The sequence below is a fragment of the Esox lucius genome, chromosome 19 (genome assembly GCF_011004845.1).
Source record: "Esox lucius isolate fEsoLuc1 chromosome 19, fEsoLuc1.pri, whole genome shotgun sequence".
In the NCBI taxonomy this organism is placed as follows: Eukaryota; Metazoa; Chordata; class Actinopteri; order Esociformes; family Esocidae; genus Esox; species Esox lucius.
The window spans coordinates 177,582-192,500 of NC_047587.1; the positions used below are offsets into that span (position 1 = coordinate 177,582).

The following is a 14,919-nucleotide window of genomic DNA, read 5'->3' on the forward strand; positions in this document are numbered from 1 at the left end:
CCTTGTGGTTCTGCACCGTCACATATTTACCATGTGGTTCTGCACCGTCACTTATTTACCTTGTGGTTCTGCACCATCACATATTTACCATGTGGTTCTGCACCGTCACTTATTTACCTTGTGGTTCTGCACCGTCATATATTTACCACATGGTTCTGCACCATCACACATTTTCCTTGTGTCTCTGCACCGTCATACGTTTACCACATGTCTCTGCACCGTCACAGGTTTACCATGTGGTTCTGCACCGTCACAGGTTTACCTTGTGGTTCTGCACCATCACACGTTTACCATGTGGTTCTGCACCGTCACATATTTACCTTGTGGTTCTGCACCGTCACTTATTTACCTTGTGGTTCTGCACCGTCACATATTTTCCACATGGTTCTGCACCATCACACATTTACCAAAAGTCTCTGCACCATCACACATTTTCCTTGTGTCTCTGCACCGTCATACGTTTACCACATGTCTCTGCACCGTCACACGTTTACCATGTGGTTCTGCACCGTCACACGTTTACCTTGTGGTTCTGCACCGTCACACGTTTACCTTGTGGTTCTGCACCGTCACTTATTTACCTTGTGGTTCTGCACCGTCACAGGTTTACCTTGTGGTTCTGCACCGTCACATATTTACCTTGTGGTTCTGCACCGTCACTTATTTACCTTGTGGTTCTGCACCATCACTTATTTACCTTGTGGTTCTGCACCGTCACATATTTACCTTGTGGTTCTGCACCGTCACATATTTACCTTGTGGTTCTGCACCGTCACTTATTTACCTTGTGGTTCTGCACCGTCATATATTTACCTTGTGGTTCTGCACCGTCACATATTTACCTTGTGGTTCTGCACCGTCACATATTTACCTTGTGGTTCTGCACCGTCACTTATTTACCTTGTGGTTCTGCACCGTCACATATTTACCTTGTGGTTCTGCACCGTCACTTATTTACCTTGTGGTTCTGCACCGTCACTTATTTACCTTGTGGTTCTGCACCGTCACATATTTACCTTGTGGTTCTGCACCGTCACCGCTCCACCAGGGTTGCAAAGGACAGAGTGGCAGCCATCTGGAAGCAGCCAAGACTCACCAGGCTACATATATGAACCCAGCAGAAAAACAGATGGACAGACAGACAGACACACAGATAAGTGGAAACAGACAGACATGTGGACACACACACGGACAGACAGACACGTGGACATAACACACGGACAGACAGACAGACACGTGGACATAACACACGGACAGACAGACAGATACGTGGACACACACACGGACAGACAGACAGACACGTGGACATAACACACGGACAGACAGACAGACACATGGACACACACACGGACAGAAAGACAGACACGTGGACATAACACACGGACAGACAGACATGTGGACATAACACACGGACAGACAGACAGACACGTGGACACACACACGGACAGACAGACAGACACGTGGACATAACACACGGACAGACAGACAAATGAACATACACAGATGGACAATCAGATGGACAAACAGGCCCACAGACAGACAGACAAATGATTACACACAGATGGACAAGCACATGGACAAACAGACACACAGACACATGGACACAAATACACAAACGCAGATGGACAAACAGACACATGGACAGACAGCCACAGACAGACCAATACACAGACAGACAGATACATGGAAACACAGAAACACAAAAACACAGGCAGACAGAAAAATGGTAAGTTACCAGACAGCTTTACAAGCTGAGACAAAATACACACAACGTATGAGTGTCTTTGAGAGAAATAGAAGAGTTCTGGAAGCAGACATATCTTCAAGCCTACTCCAAACTCACTAACACACCAATATATGGTTAAATGGCTCACCCTCCTTTGGTTCCCATCATCATCCACACACACCCCAGGTGGACCAGCTGAGAAGAAACACAATCATCATCATTAACATTATCACTATAATCATCACCATAATCATCAAGACCATCTTCATCTCCAAAATCACATGTATTATTATAATTATCACAACCATTATCTCCACAATCCCCAGTATTATTATAATTATCACAACCATTATCTCCACAATCACCCATATTATTGTTATTATTATCACAATCATTATCTCCACAATCACCCATATTAATATTATCACAATCATTATCTCCACAATCACCCATATTATTGTTATTATCACAATCATTATCTCCACAATCACCCATATTATTGTTATTATCGCAATCATTATCTCCACAATCCCCAGTATTATTATTATTATCACAATCATTATCTCCACTATCGCCAGTATTATTATTATCAAAATGATGATCTCCACAATCACCCTTATTAATATTATCAATATCATTATCTCCACAATCACCTGTAATATTATTATCACTAGACAGTCTGCATAGCTCCAGTGGTTAGGGTTAGTTTGTATCTCTACAAAGACAGACTGGGTAGCTCCAGTGGTTAGGCTTATGTTGTATGTGTAGTTGTATCTCTACACAGAGGGTCTGGGTAGCTCTAATGATTAGGGTTATGTTCTATGTCTACACAGAGGGTCTGGGTAGCTCTAATGATTAGGGTTATGTTCTATCTCTACAAAGACAGACTGGGTAGCTCCAGTGGTTAGGCTTATGTTGTATGTGTAGTTGTATCTCTACACAGAGGGTCTGGGTAGCTCTAATGATTAGGGTTATGTTCTATCTCTACACAGAGGGTCTGGGTAGCTCTAATGATTAGGGTTATGTTCTATCTCTACACAGAGGGTCTAGGTAGCTCTAATGATTAGGCTTATGTTGTATGTGTGGTTGTATCTCTACACAGAGGGTCTGGGTAGCTCTAATGATTAGGGTTATGTTCTATCTCTACACAGAGGGTCTGGGTAGCTCTAATGATTAGGGTTATGTTCTATCTCTACACAGAGGGTCTGGGTAGCTCTAATGATTAGGGTTATGTTCTATCTCTACACAGAGGGTCTGGGTAGCTCTAATGATTAGGGTTATGTTCTATCTCTACACAGAGGGTCTGGGTAGCTCTAATGATTAGGGTTATGTTCTATCTCTATACAGAGGATCTGGGTAGCTCTAATGATTAGGGTTATGTTCTATCTCTACACAGAGGGTCTGGGTAGCTCTAATGATTAGGCTTATGTTGTATGTGTGGTTCTATCTCTACACAGAGGGTCTGGGTAGCTCTAATGATTAGGGTTATGTTCTATCTCTACACAGAGGGTCTGGGTAGCTCTAATGATTAGGGTTATGTTCTATCTCTATACAGAGGATCTGGGTAGCTCCAGTGGTTGGGGTTGTATGTGTGGTTGTACCTCTACAGAGACGGTCTACGTAGCTCTTGTCCAGTGTTAGTAGCATCATAAGCTCTTCCAGGCTGTTCAGGTGGAGGGTGTTGTCCTGGTTGCCATGGGAACCAAGCATGTGCAGTTCAGCTCGGTTGTAACCATGTCCGATTCCAATTGGGAACACAGATACACCTAATAACAGAGTTATGTCATCACTAACCTGTAGTTATTATTATGATGTCATTGAGATTTGTGAATAGGAAACTATTACAACAAACAGAATAGCACACTGTCCACAGAGTGAGAATGTGTAACCAGTGGCAACCAGTTTAGTACACTGTCCACAGAGTGAAAATGTGTAACCAGTGGCAACCAGTTTAGTACACTGTCCACAGAGTGAGAATGTGTAACCAGTGTCAACCAGTTTAGCACACTGTCCACAGAGTGAGAACGTGTAACCAGTGTCAACCAGTTTAGCACACTGTCCACAGAGTGAGAATGTTTAACAGTTTTGCTTCCTCCGTTGACACTCCGTCTGGCCCACTCTGGGTTTTTACTGACCTGTAGTGCATGTTATTGATGATGTCATCACTAACTTGCTGTTCTCATTTGGTTTTACCACTAACATTGGCCCTCTATGACATCAGCACTTACCTGCAGTCAGCGCCTCGTTAGCGGCCTTTTGCAGCTCGTCAGTTGATCTATCCATTACCAGCATCACCACCACCTTAGCCACGCCCACTCTGGCTCCACTAGAGGGAGACATGGACATCTGGACAGTATATCGCAGAGCAGCACCTGGTCAAAGAGACCCAAAGTGACCTCAGACAATGTGTAGGTGTGAACTTGTGTGTGTGTTAGACAGTACGTTTCGGTGAATGCTGTGTGTTAACTCAGTGTGTTAACTGTGTCTTAAAGGAGCACTTCACCTTGGTGTTTATATGTCAGAGATATTCAGCGTGTTACCCAGTGGTAAGTGTGTGTAGAGGAAGCATGCCACACAGCGTGTTATCCAGTGGTGTGTGTGTGTAGAGGAAGCATGCCACACAGCGTGTTACCCAGTGGTGTGTGTGTGTAGAGGAAGCATGCCACACAGCGTGTTACCCAGTGGTGTGTGTAGAGGAAGCATGCCACACAGCATGTTACCCAGTGGTGTGTGTGTGTAGAGGAAGCATGCCACACAGCGTGTTACCCAGTGGTGTGTGTGTGTAGAGGAAGCATGCCACACAGCGTGTTACCCAGTGGTGTGTGTGTGTAGAGGAAGCATGCCACACAGCGTGTTACCCAGTGGTGTGTGTCTGTAGAGGAAGCATGCCACACAGCGTGTTACCCAGTGGTGTGTGTGTGTAGAGGAAGCATGCCACACAGCGTGTTACCCAGTGGTGTGTGTGTGTGGGAGGGGTTGGTCAGCTGGTCCACAAGAGTCAGGAGGTGTGGTCTGTTCTGTTCCTCATTCCAGGCAACGCCCACTCTGCTGGTCTCTCCATATGTAAACACACCCACCTGGATCCCATTCCGACCTGGAAACACATTCAAGGCAAACAAGGGTCACCTTAATGAGAGTCCCTTCACCACTATCAGTCTCTACAGGCTCTGTTTCAACATCTGCTTCTCCAGATGTGGTGCCAATTGGCTGGACCAATTGGCACCACATCTGGTAAATAGCATCCATGTCGCCATGACTTGAGCTAATGTTTTCTTTGTATTGTTTTGCATGATATAATGTAAGTCATGTGGCCACTTTGATCCAATATGCTTATTTTCCTCAAACATTGCAATTGTGTAAAAAGCGTAATCCTAACCCATTGTGATTGGGTGGTGAGAGCTGCGTTGTGATTGGGTGATGAGAGCTGTGTTGTAAATGACGTGTAGTCATACCAATGTCAGCACTGTTGATGAAGGCTTTTACAAACGTCTTCATGTCCTCAAACGCTGTCTCGCCTTCCGTCTGCCTGTCAGTGTCTGGACCCACACTGGCCTTGCCTCCAAGCAGGAACAGGATGTCCATTGGTTTCCTGCATGGCACTGGGTCAGAGGTCAATATCAACCAATAAGATTGTAGAATAATTCCAAAGGAGTGTAACAGAAAGAAGAGATGTGAGTTACAAAATTTAACTAACCCTAACCCTGTTCAAATAATTACAAAATATAACTAATCCTAACCCTGTTCAAATAATTACAAAATATAACTAATCCTAACCCTATTCAAATAATTACAAAATATAACAAATCCTAACCCTATTCAAATAATTACAAAATATAACAAATCCTAACCCTATTCAAATAATTACAAAATATAACAAATCCTAACCCTATTCAAATAATTACAAAATATAACTAATCCTAACCCTGTTCAAATAATTACAAAATATAACTAATCCTAACCCTAATTGTAGTTAAAAAACACACTGCTCAAAAAAATAAAGTAACTCTTAAATCACACATTGGGTCTCGATGAACGAATGATATTGAAGATCTTTACTGTACTTTGTGAAATTCATTGGCCCTCATTTATCATTCTTGCGTAGAAAAGGGCGTATATGTTGGCGTAAGATTTTGCTTACACTCCTCTCACCGCCTGATTTATGAAGCTGTGCGTACCTTTAGAATCCAGGTGTACGCAATACCTGCCCTTGATAAATGCCGCGGCTGAAAACGATCGTTATTAGAATAACACGCCCCTATATATTCAAGTCTCCTCTTCCCCCACGCCCTCATTTTACGCCATGGCCACACAGAAGACGACAAAAAAGAGAAACTTTTCTGACGTGGAGATTGAGACGATCACCAGGGAGGTAGAAAGAAATAAAAGTGTTTTATTTGGCAGTTTAAAAAGCGGAATAAAAGATGATGATGTGATGTGGAGTACCATTCATTCACATTAATAATTGCATGACAATTTGTAATATTCGTCTTATTATTTCATGATATTTATTATTAATGACGTTTATTGTTATTTAGAAGAAGAATGTCGTTATTATTATTATTTCTATTATTATTTAAAAGAAGAAGAATGTCATTTTTATTATTTTGTCAGTCTGAATTATATTTTGGTCATTAAAAGCCTTTATTACTGAACCCAGTCCGTGCGCAACTGCCGGGCCTAACCCTGAAACGTCATGTAAAGCGCACAGGCTCGCATCTGAAGGAATACATATAAATCAAATGCTTTGGTCAAGTCACACAAATTAAACCTTGAAGTCCATGTTGCACAAAAATAAACACTGAAGTTTGTAATTATGTTGTTGTTTTTTTTTACAGTGGGTCATAATATATCATATCTCTTAGTTTGTCAGTGCATTAGGATTTTTTTTTCTGCGCATTTCCGTACTAACTCAAAACGTGCGTACACCACCTCCTGAGCTGGCGTAGGATTTGAGAGTGCCGTACGCCAACGTCCATATTGATAAATCTCAAAGTCACCGTGGTTTTGGGTGTACGCCAGGTGTACGCTGGACATTTGGTGTACGCACTTTTGATAAATGAGGGCCATTGAGAGCAAAATGTCGTAACAACGGTCAATGGAAACCAACATCATCAACTACTTGGCGGTTTCGGATGCACAGATACAAAACGTCCCAGAGGTTCTCAACTGGATTCAGGTCTGGGGAACGTAAGGGCCAGTCAGTGGCATCAATGCCTTCGTCATCCAGGAACTGCCTACACACTGGCCACATGAGGCCGGACATTGTCCTGCACCAGGTGGAACCCAGGGCCCACTGCACCAGTGTAAGGTCTGACGATGGGTCTGAGGATTTCATCCCGGTACCTAACATCAGTCAGGGTACCGTTGGCTAGCCCAGGAGGTCTGTGTGACCCTCCAAGGATATGCCTCCCCAGACCATCACTGACCCACCGCCAAACCGGTCATGCTGGATGATGTTGCACACTCTTTCACGTCTGTCACATGAGCTCATTGTGAACCTACTATCATCTATGAAGAGAATGGGACCCCAATAGCGGACCTGCCAATTCTGGTGTTCTCTGGCGAAGATCAATTGAGCTGCTGGGCTGTGAGCATAGGTCCCACTAGAGGATGTCGGGCCCTCATGCCACCCTCGTAGAGTCTATTTCTGACAGTTTGATCTGAAACATGTCCACCTGTAGCCTGCTGGAGTTCATTTTGTAAGGCTCTGGCAGTGCTCCTCCTGTTTATCCTCATACAAAGGAGCAGATACCGGTCCTGCTGCTGGTTTGATGCCCTTTTATGGCCCTGTCCAGCTCTCCTCGAGTAACATAACCGTCTCCTGGTATCTCCTCCATGCTCTTGAGACTGTACTGGGAGACACAGCAACCTTCTTGTGACGGCACATATGGATGTGCCATCCTAGAGGAGCTGGACTACCTGTGCAACCTGAATGGGCTGCAGGTACTGCCTCATACTACCAGTAGTGACAAGGACACTAGCAAAACGCAACATTTCGGGGGACCACTAGGGGGCCGGAGCACCACTCTGGGGGACCACTAGGGGGCCGGGGCACCACTCTGGGGGACCACTAGGGGGCCGGGGAACCTCAGAGTTTATCCTCGGAACACAATTCAATTGTTGCGGTAGACTGTTATTTGTATCTAGTGCTAACAATTAAAAATAGCAATTTTGAATGAGAGTCAATAAAAATTACTAATAAAAATAAAAACATGTTTCAAGCTATTCACTTTTCTGGGCTTTCAATAAGGCACATTTTTAATGCACCTGCATCTTTTCCCAAGGTCTTTATTGTAGAAGACAAAGTACTGCAATACATATTCCTATTTTAATAAAAAAAAATACTCAAGAGAGGCCTATAAAATCTATTTGATTTGAATGAATAATTTCAATGATTGAATTTGTAATTTTCCAATAATAGCCAATTTGGTCCTTTCACTGCACTTTGAGGAAGAGGAGTGTTGTCTTCGGCCAATGTTGTCTCCTGCTGCGGCTGCTACTTTTAAAAATAACAAATAGATCAAAATGATGTTTTTACTCGTTGTAGCATTTTCTGTACAGTTACGTTTAGGGATTACATACAGGCAAGCCTAGATCTCATCAGTGGATAAACCGCAAACCAAAGCCAGGGGAAGTCTTAATACCAAGATGAAAACTATTTTCTCAGATAGTCTGCAATGTCCTATATTTGTGAGAATACATTTTTAGATTGAGGAGGGACATGTGAAAACTGTACTTCAGGTGGTGATAGTGATGACATAGATGAGGGCTGTGTTGAGGAGGGACATGCGAAAACTGTACTTCAGGTGGTGATAGTGATGACATAGATGAGGGCTGTGTTGAGGAGGAACATGCGAAAACTGTACTTCAGGTGGTGATAGTGATGACATAGATGAGGGCTGTGTTGAGGAGGAACATGCGAAAACTGTACTTCAGGTGGTGATAGTGATGACACAGATGAGGGCTGTGTTGAGGAGGAACATGCGAAAACTGTACTTCAGGTGGTGATAGTGATGACACAGATGAGGGCTGTGTTGAGGAGGAACATGCGAAAACTGTACTTCAGGTGGTGATAGTGATGACATAGATGAGGGCTGTGTTGAGGAGGAACATGCGAAAACTGTACTTCAGGTGGTGTTAATGATGACACAGATTAGGGCTGTGTTTTGTCGGTGTGCTACATTTCAGCTGCGCAACAATTATGAAAAAGCAGCACAGTTTTTTCAGTTAAAATCTGCAATTGCACATGTTCAATGACTTTATAACATTTAGCAAATCCATCCATTTCGTTAAGAAAAATTATCAAAATATTTTTTTTTTACCTTAACATTGAGAAGACAATGAAAATAAATCTTGAAAATATAAACAGTGACAATTTTTTCTTTTAAACGATCTTGTAGAAGTCACATAGCATCACAAGCAGAAGCGTATGGAGAAATATGTTGGCAGTTGGGCGGCAGAAATGTCTGCAAGCTCCGTGTTCATCCTATTCAAGAGGTTATTATTTTCTTAATAACTGGAGTTGAGACATACAGCGAGAATGACAAAAATATAAAATTTTACAGAACACCCTTTAGCATGTTTTTCTTATGGCCTGTGTTTGATTTGTGAGCATAAAATCAATAATGAACAAAAGCAGAATAATACATTTTGCTTATGTGTTTCCTTTTCCAACCTTACACTTGCCTAGACTTTTATAGGGACAGAACTACTTCTACATTTTCCTCAATTATTTTGTTTAAAAAATGAATTCAACATGTACCTCATCTGCTTTTAATTATATAGGATATCATAGCTTGGGTTGTGCCTAAAGGGTAGGGAAATAAAAAGAAACGTTTGGGCAGAATTTGGACAGAAGTCTTGGCCGCGTGACAGCAGAGTAGATAGCGAGTGAGAGAGCTGCCACTGCAAAATATTGGATCCAATCCACATTTTGCACATATACAACAGCAGACTGCAAACTGTTCAGCATGAAAAAAACGGTTTTTAGCATGGATTCCATATTGTATGTGTCCTAATAGAAAAATAATCTATATTTGTTTTTTATATGCAGTATAATAATGTTAAAACCGCTGCCCAATCTGGATGGGTCAGGCTCTCAAGGGGATATACCAGGCCTACCAAAGGGATATACCAGGCCTACCAAGGGGATGTACCAAGCCTACCAAGGGGATGTACCAAGCCTATCAAAGCGATATACCAGGGATATACCAGACCTACTAAGGGGATATACCAGGCCTACCAAGGGGATGTACCAGGCCTACCAAGGGGATGTACCAGGCCTACCAAGGGGATGTACCAGGGATATACCAGACCTACTAAGGGGATATACCAGGCCTACCAAGGGGATATACCAGGGATATACCAGACCTACTAAGGGGATATACCAGGCCTACCAAGGGGATGTACCAGGCCTACCAAGGGGATATACCAGACCTACTAAGGGGATATACCAGACCTACTAAGGGGATATACCAGGCCTATCAAGGGGATTTACCAGGCCTACCAAGGGGATGTACCAGGCCTACCAAGGGGATGTACCAGAGATATACCAGACCTACTAAGGGGATATACCAGGCCTACCAAGGGGATATACCAGACCTACTAAGGGGATATACCAGACCTACTAAGGGGATATACCAGACCTACTAAGGGGATATACCAGGCCTATCAAGGGGATTTACCAGGCCTACCAAAGGGATATACCAGGCCTACCAAGGGGATGTACCAGGGTTATACCAGACCTACCAAGGGGATATACCAAGCCTATCAAAGCGATATACCAGGGATATACCAGACCTACTAAGGGGATATACCAGGCCTACCAAGGGGATATACCAGGCCTACTAAGGGGATATACCAGACCTACTAAGGGGATATACCAGGCCTATCAAGGGGATTTACCAGGCCTACCAAGGGGATGTACCAGAGATATACCAGACCTACTAAGGGGATATACCAGGCCTACCAAGGGGATATACCAGACCTACTAAGGGGATATACCAGACCTACTAAGGGGATATACCAGGCCTACCAAGGGGATATACCAGGCCTACCAAGGGGATATACCAGGCCTACCAAGGGGATATACCAGGCCTACCAAGGGGATATACCAGGCCTACCAAGGGGATATACCAGGCCTACTAAGGGGATATACCAGGCCTACTAAGGGGATATACCAGGCCTACCAAGGGGATATACCAGGCCTACCAAGGCCCAGCCAGTGCCTATACAGGGTCACAAGTGTAGAAGTAACAGTCAGTTTAAAAGTGTAATGTAGTGCAGAGTTAACATTATACATTATCATAAATCACTGCAAGACCAGTGTGTGTCTGTGTGTGTTACCTGATGGAGGCAGGGTGGGTCGGGGGGCCAGTGAAGGCTTGAGGGGAGGCAGGGTTGGAGAGCGAGGATAAAGGGTGGTTCTGGTGATGTTAACAACTCTGTGGACCAGAGAGGTTAGGCTATCATAGTCCTCCACCATGAGAGGGCGCTGTGGGGAACTGAGGGGCAGCAGGTCTACCTCTGTAACCTTTCTTCCCACCCCAATAGGAAACACATTTGAGTGTGTGTGAGAAAGTGGGCGTGTGATCACATCGGTGGGGGGGTTCTCTGTCACCAGGAAGACCAGTGGGGGGGTGGTGGATGAGGTCCTGTCAGTAATAATTTCCTGGAAAGTCTGGCTAATCGCTGCACCCGTGTTGGTCTTGGCTCCGCCCCTCCAGCGGATCTCTCGCAGTCTTTGTAGCAACTGGGTTCTGTGCCATTGTATTTCCCAGCGCGTTATCTCCACGGTGATTGTTACTGAGTACTGTATGACTGTGACCCTCACTGATTGCTCGTCTTCCTCTGCAAGCTGTGAGATCACTTCCTCCAGGAAGTGCAGAGATTTATTAAATCCCACTTCTCCGACTGAATCTGAACCTTCCAGGATAAATGTAATTTCTTTAGAAGGAGCGGGGGAGGTGGTGGTTGTGAGGGCCAGGTTAGCAGGCTGGGTGGAGATGGAGAGGTCATGATGGGAGGTGGAGGATGTCAAGCTGATCTGCTGGGTGGGGTTGGGCTCCAATAGTTGGGGTTGTTTGGTGGTGGTGGTAACCAGGTTAAGTTTAGCTGAGCTGGGCTTAGTAGGATGTGGTTTGGGGGTCTCTGGCTCCAACCCTAGGGTACAGAGATAGTCTGTGACCTCCAGGAAGTTAATGGGCAGCTCTGCCACACTGTTCAGTTGGTATGCCCTGTTGTCAGGCCTGGCCTTGGTGATTTCATTAACTTGTGACCAGCTAGCCTCCGGCCCCAGCGCCAGTGTCAAGGTGGTGATGTCCTTCGTTCGGAGCAGCTTAACGGTGCGACGGAGTGGTCGGGGGTTGATGTTGGCTGTGAGAATGATGGCAACGCGGCCAGCATGTTCTCTCTTGTTCTTGTCATAGATGTGGATGGCCAGATACTTCACAGCTTCGTCCAGGAATGCCACGTCTCCACCACTGTAGTGGAGCTCACGCACGGTCTTCTTGAACAACCACTTCTGAACCTGAAGATTACAGGAAATAGGTTACATTTTTGCCAAGTGGTTACAGTGTAGGACTAGTAACCAAAAATCTCTAATGGCCTTGAGCAAGGCACTTAAACCTAACTGCTATAAAGAAGAGCATATAAATACATATATATATAGGTGTTTGCCGTGTGTACAATGTCGGAGTTTCATGTTGACATCTGATCATTATTACACCATCTGAAAGGTATCTTACAGTTGCATTTTGACATTGACATTAGACATCTGCCCCATACCAAAAATCTATAGAAATATATTTAAACAAAACTGAAAAACTGTATTTTTAAATGTTTTTAGCCTCCATTTCTTTGAGCCTCCATTAACAGCACTAACATCAGTATTACTTCTAGCCATACACACAGCTCCGGAAAAAATAGCCATACACACAGAACCGGAAAAATGTAAGAGAACACTGCATCTTTTTCTTTCCTTTCCAACAAAGTCAAAAAGGAAGGTTTTGAGTGAGGAATAAAAGGGTAAAAAACCTTCCTTTACAACTTTTTGCTGGACGTGTAAGTGGAGCCGGCCAAGAAGAGTGAATGTCTCTTACTGAGTGAGTGAATGACTGAGTGAATGACTGACTGACCTTGTTAAATAGCGTGGTGGTTAGAGAAGACCTGCAAGCTCTAGGTCCCGCCATCGAATCTCCACAATCAAAACAGTATGCATTTGGATGGACAGAAACTTCACTGGCTATAACCTTCAGTATCTACATTATGGTAAGCCTAAAATAAAATTATTTACGGTTATATTGCAACTGCTTCTGGTAGATTTTCTAAATATGCATCCGTGCATGTTTTTTGGGTCAGGATAGACAAACACATAGCTGTCTACAACATTCAGTAGCTGCGTTATAGTAAGCCTCAACTAAAACTGTTTACAGTTTTACAGTATTGCCACTATTTCTGGTGGATTCCACAAATCTTTTTTTTTTTCAATGAAGAAAAAGTTATTTATCATCACCTTTAATGATAGTTATATGTGTATACCTGTAAATCGTATGTCTTGACTCCAGAGTGGTACAGCAGAACTGTAGCTCTGGTATGAGCAGAGCCCATTCTGAACCTATCCACCACTGATAGGATGAACTCTTTGACAGACAGGAAATCTTCCTCGCTGAGTGCTGCTGAACCATCCAATAGGAAGGCCAGATCCATAGCTCGGTCACATGAATGTTCTGGCATCAACGTGGAGAAAGGCAGGGCAGTGGGCGTCGTCAGATCAGCAGGGAGAGTTGTAGAGACAGTGATCTCCAGGACGGGACAAACTTTACAACTCAGAGTGTTGTTCTCACAGTGGCTGGAACATAAACACAGACACAGCATCAGTTTCAGAAAATAACAGACAGATGATTTCTGAATGTGTGTACTGTGTGTGTTTCTGGTGTGTGTGTGTCCAGAAACACACACACAGTGTGTCCAATTTGTGTGGTGTGTTAGAGACTGGGTTACCATATCTGACAGTGCTTGGGGTCATCATGGTTCAGGATAACCTTGTTGCCATGAGAGATCCTCTCGCCGTCATGGTAACACACATGACATTGGGTGGGCTCAACACATCGCATGGACACCTCATCCAGTAGCTGACCTGAATGTCAAAGAGGGAGGGGTTACTGTTGTCAGCCCTGCCCTTTCTGTCTCTGAGTCTGTCTCCATGTCTGTCTGCCTGCCCTGTCTGTCTCTGAGTCTGTCTCCATGTCTGTCTGCCTGCCTTGTCTGTCAGCCTGCCTTGTCTGTCTGTCACTGTGTCTGTCTGCCTGCCCTGTCTGTCTCTGAGTCTTTCTCCATCTCTGTCTGCCTGCCCTGTCTGTCTCGGTGTCTATCTGTCTGTCTGTTTTGGTTTGTGTCTGTTTGTCTCTCTCCTTGTCTGTCTGCCTGCCCTGTCTGTCTCTGTGTCTATCTGTCTGTCTGTTTTGGTTTGTGTCTGTTTGTCTCTCTCCATGTCTGTCTGCCTGCCCTGTCTGTCCCTGTGTCTATCTGTCTGTCTGTTTTGGTTTGTGTCTGTTTGTCTCTCTCCATGTCTGTCTGCCTGCCGTGGCTGTCTCTGTGTCTGTTTGTACATCTGTCTCTTTATGTGTCTGTATGTCTGTCTACCTGCTCTGTCTCTGTTTGTCTGTGTGTGTGTGTGTGTGTGTGTGTGTATGTGTAAATCTGAGTCTCTGTGTCTGTCTGTACATCTGTCTCTTTATGTGTCTGTATGTCTGTCTCAATGTCTGTCTACCTGCTCTGTCTCTGTTTGTCTGTGTTTGTGTGTGTGTGTGTGTGTGTATGTGTAAATCTGAGTCTCTGTTTGTTACCTGGGGGGCAGGTAGCATGACAGCCCTCAAGACAGGTAAATGGACAGGGGAGGGGCTCTGGGTGCTGACAGGTGATTGGACAGGCGGAGCTGCAGGTGTTGTATCTCCACTGGCATGGCTCTCCCCCTAATACCTCTGCTGCAATGTTCAGGTCCTCACAGCTCAGAGCTAACACACACACACACACACACATAAACACACACATACAAACCCACAAACACACACAAACCCATAATCACCAACATACACACACACACACACACACACACACACACACACACACATAAACACACACATACAAACCCATAAACACACACAAACCCATAATCACCAACATACACACACACA

At 44.3% G+C, this 14,919-nt stretch overlaps 1 protein-coding gene across 2 annotated transcripts in view; it reads right to left on the reverse strand.

Moving 5' to 3' along the window:
• The window catches only part of vwf (von Willebrand factor), a 99,851-nt gene that overhangs the window by 36,038 nt on the left and 48,894 nt on the right, over positions 1 to 14,919 (reverse strand). Inside the window, exons 26-35 of one of the 2 annotated variants that reach the window (XM_034288295.1) lie at positions 14,572 to 14,739; positions 13,727 to 13,862; positions 13,265 to 13,574; positions 11,072 to 12,254; positions 5,179 to 5,325; positions 4,677 to 4,820; positions 3,955 to 4,098; positions 3,328 to 3,492; positions 1,875 to 1,921; positions 1,038 to 1,100 (exon numbers count right to left, since the gene is read on the reverse strand). In XM_034288295.1, the coding sequence (XP_034144186.1) occupies positions 1,038 to 1,100; positions 1,875 to 1,921; positions 3,328 to 3,492; positions 3,955 to 4,098; positions 4,677 to 4,820; positions 5,179 to 5,325; positions 11,072 to 12,254; positions 13,265 to 13,574; positions 13,727 to 13,862; positions 14,572 to 14,739 (2,507 nt within the window). Of the gene's footprint in view, positions 1 to 1,016; positions 1,101 to 1,874; positions 1,922 to 3,327; positions 3,493 to 3,954; positions 4,099 to 4,676; positions 4,821 to 5,178; positions 5,326 to 11,071; positions 12,255 to 13,264; positions 13,575 to 13,726; positions 13,863 to 14,571; positions 14,740 to 14,919 lie in introns of both variants that reach the window. The other variant, XM_034288294.1, reaches the window with a different exon arrangement.